The sequence below is a fragment of the Brugia malayi genome, assembly GCF_000002995.4.
Source record: "Brugia malayi strain FR3 genome assembly, contig: Bm_v4_Chr2_contig_001, whole genome shotgun sequence".
NCBI classification, from domain to species: Eukaryota; Metazoa; Nematoda; class Chromadorea; order Rhabditida; family Onchocercidae; genus Brugia; species Brugia malayi.
In genome coordinates, this window is record NW_025062476.1 from 9,777,227 (window position 1) to 9,795,968 (window position 18,742).

General features: G+C 31.5%; 4 protein-coding genes across 4 annotated transcripts; 3 read left to right on the plus strand and 1 right to left on the minus strand.

Moving 5' to 3' along the window:
* Positions 1-1,035: 1,035 nt before the first annotated feature.
* On the plus strand, positions 1,036-4,159 carry Bma-ethe-1 (putative glyoxalase II, 78941-80643, putative; the record flags this gene model as incomplete). The annotated part of the gene is made up of 7 exons (XM_001900817.2): positions 1,036-1,062; positions 1,232-1,339; positions 1,502-1,724; positions 2,451-2,543; positions 3,288-3,376; positions 3,644-3,761; positions 4,089-4,159. The coding sequence occupies 7 exons, from the start codon at positions 1,036-1,038 to the stop codon at positions 4,157-4,159; spliced, it is 729 nt and encodes a 242-aa protein (XP_001900852.2).
* Positions 4,160-5,298: 1,139 nt separating this feature from the next.
* Bma-xpf-1 (ERCC4 domain containing protein) lies at positions 5,299-11,092 on the plus strand (the record flags this gene model as incomplete). Its single annotated transcript, XM_001900815.1, has 21 exons — positions 5,299-5,453; positions 5,528-5,624; positions 5,805-5,887; positions 5,982-6,104; positions 6,201-6,281; positions 6,360-6,486; positions 6,676-6,795; positions 6,870-7,019; positions 7,111-7,173; positions 7,332-7,440; positions 7,729-7,812; positions 7,970-8,172; positions 8,256-8,426; positions 8,598-8,813; positions 8,999-9,136; positions 9,219-9,335; positions 9,441-9,632; positions 9,793-9,879; positions 10,072-10,200; positions 10,373-10,460; positions 10,854-11,092. 21 exons carry the CDS (start codon positions 5,299-5,301, stop codon positions 11,090-11,092), a joined length of 2,772 nt encoding a protein of 923 aa, XP_001900850.1.
* Positions 11,093-13,630: 2,538 nt separating this feature from the next.
* Bma-glb-12 (Uncharacterized protein) lies at positions 13,631-15,683 on the plus strand (the record flags this gene model as incomplete). Its single annotated transcript, XM_001900814.2, has 6 exons — positions 13,631-13,759; positions 13,915-13,992; positions 14,387-14,479; positions 14,875-15,057; positions 15,170-15,412; positions 15,594-15,683. The coding sequence occupies 6 exons, from the start codon at positions 13,631-13,633 to the stop codon at positions 15,681-15,683; spliced, it is 816 nt and encodes a 271-aa protein (XP_001900849.2).
* A 963-nt stretch (positions 15,684-16,646) lies between these two features.
* Bm2571 (FAM18-like protein CG5021, putative) lies at positions 16,647-18,117 on the minus strand (the record flags this gene model as incomplete). Its single annotated transcript, XM_001900813.2, has 5 exons — positions 16,647-16,703; positions 16,949-17,185; positions 17,387-17,512; positions 17,615-17,723; positions 18,038-18,117. 5 exons carry the CDS (start codon positions 18,115-18,117, stop codon positions 16,647-16,649), a joined length of 609 nt encoding a protein of 202 aa, XP_001900848.2.
* Positions 18,118-18,742: the final 625 nt, after the last annotated feature.

Consider the following 18,742-nt stretch of genomic DNA (forward strand, 5'->3'; position numbering starts at 1 on the left):
TCCAAAACTGTCCAAACAAATATTTTATTACATTTCGGCCGGTAAAATTATTAAAATTGATTTTTTTTTTTCATATTAGTGATGGCAATATCCTTCCTGTATTTCTTTTCTGTTTGAAATAAGTTATTAGTATTTAATGTTGTAATAACAGGAGATAATAATTACTTATAGTGGACGAGTTGGACGAGTTTTCTGAGATTGTAAAGTGAGTTCCGATTCTGTTCTTCAGTCAATTGATAGCTGAAATCATAGCGTAGCACTTGATGTATATGATAATTTCCGTGAGTGATGTAAATTACTGTCTTTTGTACATGTATATAAATAAAAACTTTGAAAAAAGCATTCCAGATTAGATACGAAGTTTTGAATGGAAAATGAATAAACAAAATAAATACATTTCTTGACGGAAGCTTCAAAATCTAAGTCAATTATACAATACAAATGTGCTCATGATCTTTTTATTTCCCACTTAATTTAAGACTTCTCCCAAAAGTTTACCAAATAGCAACTTCTTTCATGCTGTGTGCTGATATATATCGATATTGAATGAGATTAGAATCCTATGCTTAGAAACTGTTTGAGTTTGAACAGCACGTTACTGTAATTTACTACCATTTTGTCATGATTTTCTGATATGACCTAACGATAAAATTGTTCGATTTGTAAAAAATTATAAGATTTGAGAGGGATTCAAAATGTTATTAATTCAGAAATAGATTTAAAACGTTAAATGAATTTGGTTTCTAAGTAATGTCATTCCAAGTCCTGTGTGTATGTAAAACTTGGCCTGGAATTGCTGTTTCATTTAATGAATGCACAAAAAATTTCAAACAACGAATTTACATAACACAATATTTCATTTCACCATTTCACGTTAATTGACGGATGTTCATACAGCTCGCGTAACTTTTCATCAGTCTTTAACAGTCACTTTGCTGTTGATTGTTAGTGCAAGATGATAAAATCTCAGAAGATTATTGTTTTATTTGCAGAGTTTTAATACCTTTAAAACTTCCTGATCAAATAATCTATTGAATGGCAACCAAATTGATTTTCCGTCAGGTGAATGATCTTTCGAGCAAATTCGATTTAGTGAAAAACACTTTCTGGAAAAAGTGTTTGACATTCTGAACTGTGTAGATTTCTAACTTGATTTAAACTTTAATATTTTTGGCTAAATTTCATGAGAGTTTATGAACATTTCCCCAGCTTAACTTATTTCCTTTTTTAGCTATTCGAACCCGTTTCATGCACTTATACGTATTTGCTAGGATGCTCTGTGAGTAGAAAATCGATAATAATAGATCCCGTGCTGGAAACTGTCGAACGGGATGCAAAGGTATCGAATATTACTTCAGTTTAGTCTGCAGTCCTGAAATTCTCCAACATCAATGAATCGAGAGATTTTGTTCTTTTTTCAAATTACTTCGCAGTTAAATAACTTTAAACCATACAAAATCGCTCACTATAGAGATATCAAATATAAATGATAGTATTTTAGCTTATCAAAGAGCTCAACTTGGATCCAATATATGGTGTTAACACACATCTTCATGCAGATCACATTACTGGTACTGGCAAATTGAAGCGTATTTTCCCACGTATGCTTTCTGTGTTATCAAAATATGTCGACGGTCATGCAGATGTACTGGTCAGTGATCGAGAGATACTAAAATTTGGCAATCAAAATCTGGAAGTTCGCACGACACCAGGGCATACTGATGGTAAATACTATGTAGCACTTTTGAGTCGTATATTGTTGTAATTTATAAGTTATTATTCTCTTATGGCTCAGGCGAAATTAATGGCGCGGTTTTTTTAATTAAACGATATTAAAGTCTTCAGAAAATGGTATCTTTTAGTAATTTATCTTGTCATTATTCGATAAGGCAAGTTAATAAGGTTCTGCTCACTTAGCTTTTTCATCTTTCTTTCTGTAATAATTAAAATCTGTACCCATTTTTTCGTATGAAATGTTTTCTTTAATAGAATCAAAGGTTGATAGTTTCAGTTCATGAAAAAAATCTACTAACAGAGGAGGTGATATATTAGGCTCATCATTAGCTGAGAAAATAGAAAATTGGAAAATTTTCAAAGTGATGGAAGAGAAAATATATATTGCAGCTTCGAATTTACTGGAAGAAAGGTAGCTGGAGATGGAATCAAGTAAATTTTTTTTTCCCTTACCGTTTGATGACAAGATAAATTGAGTGTATGACTTAAAGGAGATTTTAATATTTTGCTTGAAGTTTTTATTATAATATTTTATACTGTGATATTTTTTAACAGAAAAGCCATCAGTGAGGCTGAATTTTAGTCCATTTAATCATTTCGCAACTTTCTTTGTGAAAAAAATTCTTACAATCAATCCTCCATATGGTTTTTTCTGCTCATACTATTTCTGCATACATAGCAGATACAGATGATAGAAGGTGAGTAGTGCTTTCAAGGATGTGTAACGTATGTTTTATATGATCACCGAATGGCTTTTACGGGCGATGCACTTCTTGTACGTGGATGTGGACGCACAGATTTCCAACAAGGTATACTTGCTTTTTTATATTTTTTGGTTAAATTTGTGCATATGTACACTTCTTGAAGCGTATTGTGTTGAAACTATAAGGTCTAAAAGTTTGAAGTTAAAGAAAACATTTCTTAGACTGTTTAGAAACATCCAATAATGGCAAGGAAATAGTTAATAGCCGATATGATTCAAAACTTTCACTTAAAACGAGATATGTTTCTCTAGAATATTTAAGCTGGCTCTATTGTAATTCATGAGATTTTCTTCTAAATAATAAACAATTTCTCTTAGTATGTTCTAGCTATTTATAATAAACCATTTACTCAAGTAGAATAAAAGATGGAATTTAGTGAAGAGCATCAAAAGTATCTGTTGAAAGACATAATTTATTAAAAGTAGTGGGCAGAAAATATAAATGTTGTGTTTGTTGAATTAAAATTCAGTAAATATAAGTATCAAATAAACTCAATTAGAAAGAGAAAAAAAAAACAGGCTCAAATTTTAAGTTGTATTTGTGGCGTGAAAAAATTGTTGGAAAGAATAAAAAAGATCTAATTCAATATATCCAGTCTGATGATTCATTGTCTCTATATCTGGATCTAACTTATCTGTAGGTTGCTCTTTACAACTACAGGCTTTGAACTGAACTGCTACTGGACAGAACTGTTTACCGCTTTAATCATCCTCGTTAAAATACTTATGTTTCTCTTCCTTTTTTAATGTTACATGATGTGCTATAAATTCCTATTAATGTTATTTATAGGAAATCCAGAAACATTATACAATTCAGTGCATGAGAAAATCTTCACTTTACCTGATGATTTCCTGCTTTATCCTGCTCATGATTACAAGGTATTTTTGGAATGAATCATTGCTTTCAAACAGCCAATTTATGAAATAAAATTTCTGATAACAACAAATTACAATATTTAGTGTCAAAACATTGTAATAATTAAATGTGTGTTTTTTCTTATAAAATTATGCACAAAATTGCAGTAACACTTTTCTTTTAAAAATTTACACAGTCGTTCAAAAACAACAAAAAGAAAATCAAAGAATGAATCTTAAAGGAACATTAAGAGGACGAATTAAATTAAAAGAATTATCGAATGTTTACAGGGCTTTTTATTAACGACTGTTGGTGAGGAGAAGAAATATAATCCAAGATTAACGAAGACTTTGAACGATTTTATAGTTCTGATGAGAAATCTTAAACTTGCATATCCGAAACAGATTGGTCCGTCCTCTTTAAGCCCTTTTTTGTTTTGAAAATCAAAGATTGATTATAAATAGTTCTTTAACTGACAAAAGAAATTTTTTAAATAAAGGGGATTTTCATGTGCAAGAGTTACTACTAGCGGAAAAAGTGAGAACTCTGTTTTGTTGTAAGAAACAGATAAGATTTAATACTGAATCTTGTTCGGCATTAATAATCATGAGTAGGTAGGCTTTTTTCTGGCAAGATAAATAATATTCGAGCAGCAGTGACTCAAAAAATACATCTCATATTTAACTATTTTAACTTTAATTTGTTCAACGAATATTCATTTTGCGGTAATTTTAGATAAAGCCATACCGGCGAATAAAGTGTGTGGCGTATACGAACTGATGGATGAGAAGATAAAAGCAGAATAGAAAAAGCCAATGAAAATGCTAAAAGCTTCCTTGGTCATGTTGTAATTTCAACCGCCATATTATGAATTAATCATGTGAGCTATCAGGCAGAAAGATGCATTTGACCTAATCGAAATCGAAAGAAGTGGGAATCTTAAGAAGGCTCTGTCTTAAAGAAGACTAATAAATTAGTTCCCACTTGCTTTTGAGGAAGTATTCATTTTGAGATGAAGAATGCAGTAAATCTGGAATTCAACTGTTCATCTTTACAAAAGTAACTACTGACGATATGTCATTATACTTTATATCATGCAAAATATAGGTAATTAGGTCTTTTCATACCTATAAAATGGACATATGTTTCGAAATGATTATATATGTTACATATCTAATTGTATTGTCGATATCATTTGAAAAATTCATAAAGGAAGTGATTGAATGTTGACATGTTCATCCGAATAATCACTTCAAAACAAAATTCATTCAAAAAAAGCTGAAGCTGATGAATCATAATTTCGATTAAAAAAGCTGTAAGCAATCTTAACCTCAGCAGTATATCCATATCATTACAAGTGGGTTTGGGGTTCAAACACATAATATGGATGAATCAGTTCCCTACTATTTCTTTTATTGTCATCCAGTTTTATAATCAGTCTATCTGAATTAAGGAATATATTGTTACGTATAAAATGTAGAAACCGAATTGGAAAGATGTGATTTGTGCAAGAAATATGAATAAACACATTTCATTTCCTGCATCAGCACATATCTTATACATTACGCAGTTATGTCAATCTCGATATCTTGATTTTCAGTCTCTATATCCCAATAAATTCCGATATTCCGAATTTTATTCCTCGTTAGCACTCGTTTGGGAATCGGAAAAAGCTGAGCCTTGTGAAAATTACGAAAGAGAAATGAAAGAAGAGGGGAGTCGTGAAGTTGACATGTCATTTACTTCAATATCAAATACTTGGGTAAGAATTCGCTCACGCGGGAGCCTTGGGCTAGATTGAAACTTAGGGTCTTGCTAGTGGACATTTCTGTTGCACATATTTTGAATTTAGTTGTATAAATTTCGTTCTATTTATCGAGTTCATCTGTTTCATGTCTTTGTTTTGTTGGCCAGTCAGGGACGGTATCTGGTATTAATTAAAAAGATGAGCGAAGTGACGTCCTCGGTTGAAAAAGCGGAAGTTATTACCAGGCCCAGGAATAAGTTGGGTGAGGATGAAGACATGATTGAGCTGCTTACATTCGAGAGAAACATTATGCTGGACACTTATGCTGATGATGTTCTTTTTGTCTTTGCCAGGTATGCCACTTTCATTGCTTACTAGGTGATTGTCATTCACTTAGTTCTAATCTTTTTTTTTTTTTATTTTTCAGTGGTTTGGGAATGGAGCGTTTCATCCTTCACCATCTACATTTATATTGTGATCCACAGTTATTGGTATTTATTATCAATACGACTCCACAAGATGATGTTAGTAGCTTTCAGGAATATTTCACGTAGAAGAGCATTGTAAGCTCTTAAGCTATGGAAAACTTTCCCATTTCATTCAAGTTTTGTATCTTAGTCTTTATTTGAGAGTTACATGTGTTTCAGAGCATTCTCTAAATACTATTGTGATACAAATCCATTGAAAAAATTAGGAGATTTCAGACATATTTCCTTTCTCGCTTACGCGATTCCAAAGTTAAATGCCCACCAAAGATCATCACAGCAGATTGCTCCATAAAGGATCGGTAGTCTTTTTCATTTTTTGTATGGAAGAATGATGGTGAGGAGAGGTTATTATCTGTTCATTTTCAAATTCATTTTCTCTTTTACCTTTTTCAGGGAATCACTGTACATGGAAGGAGGGATACAATTCATTACGTCACGGATTCTGATGGTTGACCTCTTGCAAGAACGCGTCCCAGTAAAGAATGTGGCTGGTATCATTGTCCATCGCGCGCATCAGTCTGTTTATTTCTTGATCGGTTTTGCAGTAAAAATTAGTTCATTGCTTTTGTAGTTTCTTAAAATGGGATGTAGTATTTGTTGGAATGTTTTCAGGTTGCTAAGTGGGTTTCAAGAATCATTCATCCTTCGCTTATATCGAGAAAGGAAGGCGGGTGGTTTTGTTAAGGCATTCAGGTTTTTGGTTTCATAGATTTTTTATTTCTTCAAGTTTGCTATTGCTGAACTGATTGGACTGCATAATCTGCTCTTTAGTGACAATCCGGGAGCATTGTCTGGTATGGGTGTTTTGCAACGATTGTTGAATCGATTATATATTCGAAGAGTTAGACTTCTGCCAAGATTTGATGTAGATGTGAAAAGTTCATTAGATCCTTGTTCTGTGAGTATTTACTATATATTAAAATGCATAAAGATAGTTTAGGTTGACATTTGTTTCGTTTTGTGAGAATATGGTAAAACGGAAGCGTTAATTGTTGATTTTGTCTGTAAGCATCAAAAATGTTAGAGCAGTGAGTTATAAATACTTCTTTAATATATAGTGATAAAATGATTTGAAACTGATTTCTAGCCACATATGATAGAAATAACACCTGACTTACCGCATGCGATGCGAAAGATTCAGTCATTATTGGTAGATATAATACGTACTTGTGTTCGAGAACTGAAACAGGCTTCATTATCAGCAGATGTAAGTTTTTAGAAAATGGAACTTGCATTTTCCTCATTCTGCAAAAAACTGATTAATCTTCGCAGTAATTATAGAACATCCCGGATGAAGAAAGTATGCAGCCAGCTTCGGGTCTTTTGCCTTCTTCACTAGAAATACAACTGAAAGGACGACATTTCTCCATTACTGAAAAGCAGCAGCGCCTTTTAGCTGATCTCAAACAACTTCGAAATCTTTTATACAAAGTTAGAAATATGATATTTTCGTAAATGGATGTTCTGAGTAGTTTTAATTAAAAAAACGTAAAGTTTGTAATGTAATTGCTGTCATTTTCAGGCTGAAGAACTGGATCCAATTACTCTTTACTGCTCTTTGGATGAAGTCAGAAATAATAAAGATGTGAGTTTCACTCGAGAAAATTTTCGAGCGAATTAAATTTTACCTCAACTAATCTTTGATGAAGCGTCGTTGGCTTACTTTCGAATAATTTCGAAATTGTTTGTTGTAGTCCAAGATTTTTAAGAGTATGTGTTAAAAATCTGAATAAAATTTTCTAGCTGATTACAACTAATAGTGGTTGGTTGTTCACACAGACAGCCTCAAAGCTATTTGCGGAAGCAGACAGATTGTGCAAAATTAAATCTGATACTAAACAAAGTGTGTTAGGTAAGTAATCATTTTTGTTTGCTCGAGCTATTTAGGAACTGAAGTTGTTGAGATGTTTGGCGTGTCCGACACAACTGTCCTTAATTTCCTTGTGCTGGGCTTTCTTTTTTTACCCATTGCATCATATATGCAAGTCGTTTTTTTGAATCCAGTTGAATGATTTTCTATTTGTAATGTTAGTTCCAAAGTCATCTTTTTTAGTAGTATGAAACTAAAAAAGCATAACAGCGTCAAACTTTAAAAAATGCTAAAAGCATTAAGAGTCAAACTCGAAGCTAGAAATTTCAGAGCCACCAAAATGGAAAGCACTTCTTAAAATTTTAGAGGAGATCAAAATCAATTATAAAATGGAAAGGATGAATTCTGAGAAAGGTATATTACAATTTACAGCATAAATTTGGTGGTTAAGAGAGTATTTATTTAAAAGCGCATTGAGTCATTTCCATTAAAATTTTTTACTGTGAATTACTTTGTTTCAACCAGAAGTATTTTTTAAAATATTTTCTAAAGCTTTACGAATTGTTTCTAGAACCAACGGTGTTATTAATTGGTGCAGAAAATGAGGTGTGTCGACAGTTGAGAGACATCGTCAGTTGGGGTGTGGCAAAATTTTTATGGATAAAAAATGAGCAGCTGGGACAAAAGTTCATTAATGGAAAAGGGGAAATTGAACCAGAAGCACAACCTTCATGGGATCCTTTACAAATTGTTCTTTTCGCTAATAATAGCGAGGTGAATCATTTTATACAAATCCACATTCTTTCTTTTAAGTGTTCGAACAAAGTGTTAAAAATCTTTCCATTTTTTATTTGTAGGGCGAAACAGGTAGTGAAATCATAAATAATCTGAAGGTCTTGCAAAAAGAATTCACCCAACGGAGTCGCAAAAGACGTCGTTTATTTGAAGATATAAAGAAGAAGCATGACTCAGGCAAACAGGCTCGACTCATGCGTTTCGGCATAGTGCAAATTAAAAAGATGACAAAAGTTAGTATTGTTCAAGTGTGTTCTCACTTCACGATTAATTTATTATTTTTGTCAGAATTTAAATGTCTGTCAAAAATACTGTCATCTTTTTGGAAATTTATCAACCTCTATATCGACTAATGCATTTCAGAAATGCAAGACTCGTTTCACTCTAGTTAGTATTTCTTAAAGGAAGAGGAAAGTGCATCTACTTCGAATATAAATGTCGAAGATGATCAGTCTGGAAATCCAAGTGATTCGGAAGAAGTTGGAATTCAGAATCAAGATCCTCTTCTAGTCATTGTCCCTTCTGGTGATCGATATAACCTCATCAAACAACTAGAAACCTTCGAACCACAAATTGTTATTCTTTATCATTCCGATATGGTATCCCTTCGCTTATTGGAGGTAAAGTATTATTTTGAGCTGTTCAGACAAAGTTTTAAATAAAATTTCTTTAAATTAGAATTAACACATGGCATAAGTCGTCAACTTTGAATAAATGAAAGTAGAGAAAGACATTTTTTGGAATCATTGCGAATAATCTTAGTAATCTACACTGCATATATTTAGTTAATTATGTACCGTTGCAGATGTACAAGGCATGCCACTCTCACATACCGTTAATAATCTATATTGTAATGTACGGGAATTCAAATGAAGAAGAGCGTTACCTCTGCTCACTGAGGAAAGAACAAATTGCCTTCGAGGAAATGGTGCGGGAGCAGGGGGTATGTCCGATTGTAATAGTTAACCTTAGGGATTTGACTAAAGTGTATTTTTAAAAGTAATTATGTGATAAACCATTTTCAGACGCTGATGTCCGCTAGGGAATATGAAACAGATCGTGAAGAATCGCACAGATTGATACTTATGAGATCAACGAGAGATGCTGGTGGAAGAGCTAACCAAAACGAAGGAAACCCAAAGGTGAATTTTTTCACTTTGTCGAAGTTCATGAACCATTAAATAAACCACTGAAAAAAACATGAAGCACTTTTAAATATGAAAACACAATGTAATTCAGCATTTTAGGTGATAGTTGATATGAGGGAATTCCAGAGCGAATTACCAACAGTGCTTTACAAGCGAGGTATAGATCTACTGCCAGCTACCATTGAAGTTGGAGATTACATTCTCTCGCCAAATATAGCTGTTGAAAGAAAAGCTCTCGATGATCTTACTCAATCACTTCATAGTGGTCGCATCTTCAAACAAATTGAACAGGTCATTTTTATCAATTTTTGTTTTTAGAATTAACTACTTAAGCTATCCTTTAGTGCTACTGATATTGAAATTAAATCTGTTAAAAACAGTTCTTTGGATTGCTCATTATATTAACATTTAGCTATAACATAACTCTTTTTTAGCATAAATTGTGTTTTAGATGCTTCGTCACTACAAAAATGTAATTCTGCTTATTGAAGCAAATGTCAAAGATGACTACAAAAAAGTTAATGGTGGTCCCTTCCAAGTAAGCTTTTGACCTTAACCTTATGTCTCTTTTTTTTTTTACTTTTTTTTTTTTTATTTTTTATGACATTAAGTTCAGCACAAAATTTTAACTCGTTAGTTCAAATTATTTCTGTTGTTTGTGTCTAGTTGTCCCATTATTGTGGAAAAATGAAGAAAAACGATAACTCATAACCATTTTAAAAAATTAAAGGGAGAATTAAGTCGTCGTTGTCGTGAAACGCGATCGCTTTTCACAGTTTTGGTGAGAGCATATCCAGCTATGAATGTTATTTGGACTTTAGATCCTGCTCATTCATCCGAAATGTTTGAAGAGCTAAAAGTAATTTATGTATTCCAATTATTTCTTTATTTTATAAATTACTGCTGCTGATACGACATTTATATTTGAAGTGCGATCCATTTTTTGCAATTCAGAACGAACTATTAAATGTAATTTATAATCAAATTTAGAAATGATGATATCATTTTAGATGTAGTTTAATGTTTTACAGCTAAATGAGCCGGACCCTGACCTGATTCAAGCATTAGCGGTTAAAAGTGATCTCGAGGAATGCACTGATTTACCTGATTCTGAATCAGGTTTTTTTTTTTTTCGATTCTCTTGTGAATGTAAAATTTGACTGTTAGACATATATGTTATATCAATCAATCCATTTATTACCCCATGTAGTATTTTTTTTTTTTGAAAAATCGCATCGGAGAACCGTTTTTCCTTTCCAAATTCAATTGCCGGATGGACTTGCTTTATTATGAACGAACTCAATTGACCTTTTTGATTAAGCTGACACTGTCAGTTATCCAACTTTTCGATCAATATCTGTTTTAAAAATTTTTCGTTTATAACCAAAGAGCAGTTCAATTCATCGTTCTTTAAAATGTTTCCCATTATAACTTTTTGCATTATTTTTCACGCTCGCTTTCTTTTCCTGATAAATTAAAACTCACTTTTCGTACTACTTTGGTTTTACTTAGGTGATAAGGCAGTATCAAGGCGTTTAAATTCTGTTTTACATCGGCAAATGACACGCCTACCACGTATTTCTAGTGGTGAAGTGACTCGCTTGATGAAATGTGGGAAAATGAAATGTTTATTGGATGTTGTCAACAGTGATGTGGACGAACTTGCAAGTGTTTTAAGTAACAAAGAGCTATCTTCTTCATTACACTGTTTTTTCAATACTGATTTAAAGTTGAAAGCGTTAATGCAATAACATGAATGAATTCATGAATATTCTTGAAATAAATGCATGGAAAAAAAAAAAAAAAACTGGTGAAGAATTTGAACAGTGCAAACAAATCTTTAGGAACTTATTCTTTCCTTTTGCAGTTTTTGTTCCTGTCTTCTTTGTCTTCTTTCGTGATCTCTATTACCTTCATTGTCATCTTTGTTCAATGCCAAATTGATCATTACTAAAATTAGTTCTGAATTGTCGTTTTTACTTAATTTCCATTTTTTATGCAGCTATATATCCATCTTTTTTTGGACAAAAATTGTCCTATTTGACTGATTATTTTTGGTTTCTATTCAATTTGTAGTTTATAATTTTCTTTATCTCTGTGGCTTATACGTTTTAATCAAGCATTAATTCTTATCATTTAGTTCAAAAGGACTCTCTTACATTGAAATGTATGATATAGATTGCCGTTTTGCTCAGCTACGTGTTTTGGAAAATTACTTGACTCTGATGAAGTGGCTTGTTATTATTATTATTAAAGTTCTATCACATTTTTTCATTTAGAGTAACAAGAGTTTCAGAATATGCGATAAATCTAAAAATTTGAAAAATTATGAACATTAGTCTTGTTTTTTCTTTAATATTATAAACTTAACTCATGCAGGCACTATTATCAACAAAGTTTGCTGATCTTCACTGTGACAGATCTATATTGTTTTTCCTCGTAGTGGTTCAATTATTCAATTTATTATTACTTTATCTTTTACCTCTTTTTTTCAGTATTTACTTTGTCTTTTGCCTCTTTTTTCAGCTGATTGACGGAAGGGGTAAAAAGTTCCGTTTTTAATTCATCAGGAAATTGGTTATTTTTATGAATTCAAATTAAATAGCGAACTATTGTTATTAATGGAAAATTCTTTGTTAATAGAGGATTGCTTATAATTGCAGGAGGCGTTAAGTAAAAGCAGGCAGTTAAGGTAATTCAGTTATTGTTAACCAAAAAGGATATCCGGACGTTATCCCTGACAACCTTTCTTACAACTGTTATTTATCAAATTAACCTTGATTCTGAGTCTCTTTTTATATCCACCTTTCCATTAAGTAATATTGCAATATTTCACTTTATCACATGAATGCAGAAAAAAATTTCTATGAAAAACATAAGTGATATTAACAATCGTATTAATAATGCATTATCTCATGGTAATGAATCTTTTTACATTCACAAATCGAATTGTTACTTTCAATTTTCCATTTCAAAATTATTTTTCCTTTTAGTTCCAATTACATTTTTAACTTTTAATTTACATTAATTTCAGTTTTATTCTTTATTTATGTTTAATTTGATGGCAACTTAATGGCGATTACCACCAGTTTCTTTATTTTGGCTATACTTTAAATTTTAATTTCCCGTATTTAAATATTTTAACTAATATCGTTTAAGCTGAATGCATTATGCACGATTCCCGTAAGTAATCACAATGGAATTTATGAATTTGAAACATCTGTTTTACAGAAGCTGTTCTTTCGAGAAATTTTGAATTTTTTTTTTTTAATTTAATAATTTATAATAATTAACTATTAGTAGTATGTCCATTCCCTGCTTTATGTTGTTGACACCTATCATGTGGAGCAATAGGGTTCATTCATTTTTGCGCTGAGTAATATAATGAATATATTTTCAACACTCACTTTTTTTCGAATTAGCCTTGGAATTCTAGAATCTATATTTATTTTCGTTTCCAATGTTCAATCCTTTTTCAAATTGATGTGAATTGGCATGTCTGCAAAATTTTCTATTAACAAGGGAATTGCTTTTGCATTCCTGTTAATCCTGTTAAGAAATTTTTTCTTAGGATTTAAATAATTCTTTCCAGACTATTAAACCAATAAAAAACCAGTTTTTTAAATCATTGTTTGATCCTGTCTCAAAGTTATTTCTGCTCAAATTGTTTTATGCTTTAATCATTTCAATGTTACAGAAATTCCCACAAATTTTGAGAAAGATATAGGATGTAATTAATTGCTTTGATAAATTCGAAGTGATTGTATTATTGGTTGAATCTGGAATGTTACTAATTGCTTGTACTTTTCACTTCATATTTTAACTTTTTTTTTGAAGTTTTTTTTTTAAGTAATATTGAGGAGTAGCTTAAGCATATCAGTTGTTGAGAGAAACAATTTAAGTAAAGTAATTTGATAAATTTAAGTGTATAATTTGTTTGAGAAAATTTGAAATTCTGTTGAAAATCAATTTTCAAACGTGTCACATCAGAGTGCACATGCAATAATTTAAGCTTAATTATTACACATCGGGGGAAATAGTCTTTTGGATTTCAAATTAATCAAAAATTAATAATCAAAAGGTATGACTAATTATATTTCTAAACAACAAATGATAAAAATGTTCGTTATCGACTCAAGTTTGGCTCACTAAAAATGTCTCCATGAAATAAAAATAAACTTGACATGTGTACCGTGCATTTGGATTCATCATCAACGCAAGCTCACTTTTTAGATTTCAAGTTGCACTAAACGTTGTTATGCCTTAATAGAAGTGAAAGTAAATTTATAATGGGGAATGCAGCAGGCTCAATTAAGAGAAGTAAATCAATTGGCACATGGATTAGTTCAGAATGCGAGAATCCATTCGAAATTGCCTTCGTCAAAAAAGAACGGACGTGTTTGCGTGAAAGTTTTCAGGTCATCAGTTGTTTAATTTCATTTTAAATTAAGTTTGTCTTTGGTGAAACTTATTTTTTCTCAAAATAGATAATCTAAATCGGTGAAATTCACGATTTCTTCCAAATATCTTTTTAGTCCTAGAATTTACAATCTTTTTTAAAAAACTCTTTTAGAAATTGGAAGATCCAAAAGAAATTATTGGAATTATATTTGTGAAAATCCTAAACGATATTGCACCTGAACTGAAAAAGGTCATTTTCTTGTTTTTCAACTTCTTAACACAAAATAGGTAATTTTCCGATATTAAAAATGGATAATTTTCTGACATTTAAAGCAATGAAAAAATAATTGTTAAGTCAACACAATACAATAAACTAACAAAATTAAACACCAAATTTCAATATTGAAGCAAAAAGTCTTAAGCTGCACATAATACATGGAAATACTGTTCACAGTGTAATGAGAGGAAGTTTCGAACAATCTTCTAAATTGATGCATACAAGAATTACTAATTAGTAGTAATTGTAAATTCATTCAGCGAGTTTAATTTTAATTAAATTGGCTAAAAAATTGCTAAGAAAAAATACTCTTATGTTAGTGCTTCATTATCTCTTGCTAAATTCGAATTAACCAAAATTTTTACAGCCTTTTGGCGTTGAAAGATCACCTAAAGCAACGATGCCAAAAATGCCAAAACTGGGTGGACACATCGTACGGTTTACCGATTGTCTTGACCAAGTGTGTCTTGTTTCATTCAGAACTTTGTAGTTGCCATAGATTGGTTACATGCCAGAAGTGGATTGAAAATATTAGCTGCCAAATCATACTATTTAATTCAACTTTCCTGATAAGCTATTGATAGTTTCGATTATATGATTTTAACTGATCAAAATAGCAAGTATTTTTATTGCTTACTTCATGATATCGAACTCTTTGTCGGATCATATTTCCATTATAATTATTTAGTTGTGAATAGAGTCATAAGAAAGTATCGATGAATAGATTTGTAACATTTTGTGGATTTTAGTTTAAAAACTTTTGATGGTAGCTAAATAAACTTATTTCGAAATGCGTTTTCATATTTCTATCAGTTTAAAAGATTCAAATGGACTGTTTTATCATAACAATTACAGTTGACAAATATGATTGGTTATACTGAAAATCTAATTGGTGCTTGGCAATTGGCTCGTAAAACTGGTCGAGCGCATTCCAAACAGTCATTTTTGGAAATGAATCAAAATGAAGAGAAGAATTATTTTGCTGTTGTAGGCAATACATTCATCGATGAATTCATTCCCTATCTGAATGGTGAAAAAGTGATCCATTAGTTTCTTATTTTTTCTTCTTTTTTTTTTGGTACTTTTTTGACACTAAGCAAATAACAACAATTTTGACTGCATTTAGTTAAATTAGGTATTTTAATTTTAGGAAGAACCAAGTCAAGATAAGAAAAGAGTGAGGTTTGCGTCCACTTATTCTGTGACAATGATAAGCGATGTGTGGCGAAGATTCTTCACTATTCTTGTAGCACAGATAACGGAAAGTTTTGAACAGGAACGGAAAAAGCATAACAAGATAATTGATAAGAAGACATTAGCACCACATCAACTCAGTGAGCAGAATGCGCAAATGAACAGAAGAAATTGGTTCGATTTTGTCATATACAATATTGTGGCTTACAAACTTTATACCAAGTCTTCAAAGCAAAGATATTTTTCTGCAATCAGTGATATCTCAGGGAACACTTTTATAGTTTTCCGAACTCAACAAACTCGCTAAAATTAAATCCTTCAAACTAATTGTAACCCATTCAACGTAACGCATAATTGTATAATCAATCGTTTTCATCCAGAGAAGTGGACCTGGACTGGCAATGCTTGATGATTACAGTACATTAACACCGTGGTTGTTACAACGAAATTCGGGCATATTTGAAAAATAGTTATCACAACTTCGCACATATGATATCATTTACCAATGATTTATTGTAGATTCGTTTTGGAGCAATATAAATGTGGTAATTAGTTATTAACTTTTGCTTCCCACCTGTAATTTATTCTTGTTGCAATAAAATTTTTGGTTTGTTTCACTAATTTTCCATTCATTAGTAATCAAATGTCATGGTAAACAAAATATTAGAGAATTTTCCTATCAGATGAAAAGAATAAAAAGCGCCATCAAATTCCTACTGCGTGCAATGACATGGAGAAAATTATCCCAAAGATAATAGCTTCGTTTTTCTTACCGGAAATCATCAAACATTTTTTAAAATCACTTATGGATTTATTTAAAATTACAGAGATGAGAAGAAACGTAACGATCATAACGATTAGAGACACCTTTTCCACTTTATCCGCTGTAAAAGCTTACTGAACAAGACTATTTCAGGAGAGACACCAAATAAAAGACAAACCAATATCTACCGAAAATAACAAAGTGAACTCTTCCTGGACTTCTATAAAGCATCCTCTAATGCACACAAACTCTTCATTCGTTATTTTATTTATATTAATGTAGAAAAGGTTTCTTCATAGTATAAAAATCGAAGATGTTCATTTCTTTGCAATAGCACGAAAAATTATTATGGAAGCACTAAAAGATCAACTGGCATCAAGCAATCCAGACAAAATAGCCGTGGATTATTTTAACTCACAAAACAATTTCGACTTTCTGTTATGTTTGTATAATAAAAATGAAATCGTGATTGTACTATATTTTGAAGCGGTGTAGTGAAACATGAGTAATTTTTTATTACACAAGAAAATTAAATTCTTCATTAATATAGAAAGAATAAATAAATAAGGTACACAAATTAGAACTGATTTGCACAATATGATTATCAAAAATAATCAATTTCATGGCAAGAAATTTAGAATTATCTTTATATGGAACAATGTAATCCAACTTAAACAATTTGTGATGACTGACGATTTGATTGGGATTCATTTGATTTTGATAAGACCTAAAATTATAGAATTCGCGGTAAAACAGTACAACAAAATGATTATAAACTCGAGCTGTCCGTTCAAATCTTTGGAAATAGCTGGGTTCACAAAAGGTAAAGAAAAACTAATAATAAAAATATGGGAATTAAACAAGAATTTTTTCTTTTTTATTGCAATTATAAATTTTCAAGTCTACATCAGCAACGAAGTTAATTCTTTAAGAAGAAATAAAAACTAATTTCAAAAAAAATCAGAAACTGACTGAAAGGAATGCCATTTTGGATATATAATTGGTGAATTCATCGGCAGTTCCCCATCTGCACCGCAAATAACCATATAAATTTGCTCCATTCATTAATAGACCCATTATAGCTATCACCATCCATTCCCATTTTAGGGTTACAAAAGCAATGCATACTAATATCGTCCACATAGCTGGTGCTGCGACTAGAGCACCCCAAAAAATTCGTCGTTCCAAAGCATCAAAGCGGGACATATCCTATAACAATTTTTAATGATATTTTTATAATGTAGAGAACTGAATGTGCTTCTTCACCTTTATAGAAGGTGACTTTTTGTATATAGAAGAAACAAAAGTCAGAATTAGTCTAGGAAAAATTCATTTTTCCAATCATCAGCCCAAAAAATCGACCATCAGTATTTGTATACAAAACTTTTCTACTTATCTTGAAAATCATACCTTTGCTGATTCGTATCTCCAATGATTGTTACCTTCAACATCAACGAAATTCCACCAACGAAGACCGACAAGAAGACGTCCAGTTATATTTTTCACGGTCCAAAAATCAATAGATAACAAAGTGAGCTGAAAACAGCAGTAAAAAATAGCCATAGCACTGTAAAAAAATAAGTATTCTATTCATTGGAAAGAATAAACGAAGAAATCAAAAAGGATTTAAGAACTCACAACAACTAAAAAATGTATAATAAAAGAATCTGTGAAGAAATACGCAAAAACATAGAAGAAAATAGCGGCTGAACGGAATATCACATGAGAAAATACAATGGATGGATGGCTGAAACAAAATACAAAGATGAACTTTCCATTAATGTAACTATTTATTTCTATTATTCAGAAATGATGTGGTCTAGAATAAGCTATCAGCATCTTTGCGAATTAATCTGGAATAATAATTCGTTCATTTATACTGCTCTTATCCGAAAGCCCTACTGAAGTAAGGCAATACGAAATCCGTCTCCTCTTCATACCACAATATCTGCTATGAATCGCAACTGACAGACACTCTTCATATATAGCTGATTTTCCACACACACACATACACACACGATGTAAAAAAAAAAAAAAAACAGATTTTGACAACGGTTATACCTAAATGTCCTTTGAACTCCGGATTTTACAAATCCTTGTCCTTGAGAGATATTCAATTTCGAGTCAAAATTCGCAGCCATACTTCTCTCCTGAAAACAAGCTAAGCAAGACTTTACTTTTAAGCACAGCTATTAAAATTTCTCCTTAAAAAAACTTCGCAAGAAATATTCATTCTGTAATGACATGAACAAAGACTGATGGCCATTAGTCAACGGTGGATAATCTTTATCGTTCCACCCAAAAATTACTGACTACAGTAACCAAATACTCTTTACAAAGGAAAAAAGACCAACATAATTTAACACCTCTTGCGTCTCTTCTGATCCCCTCTGAAAGATTAAAATAGTTGAAAGGCAAAAAACAAGAAACAGGGCGAAGCGTTAATTAAATCAAAATCCGAGAAAATTGAAGAACTCAAATTCACATGTCTTTATTTCGTCCTTCGTTAGTTGAAGTGAAAAACTCTATAATAAATGTACAAGTAAAACGGCAGGGTGGAAGAAATTTGTGCAGTGTTTGAAAACAAACTATAGTAACCAAAACTTCATGTGAGAATTTATTATAAGACCAATTACAAAAAACAAAAATTACTTGCTTGCTGAAAAATTACTTGAGAAATGAGTAATGACGTCTCGAAAAAGAACATCAAAACACTAGTACTAATAATCTGATGTGAGATCTGATAAATCCCCCCTGTCCTGGAAC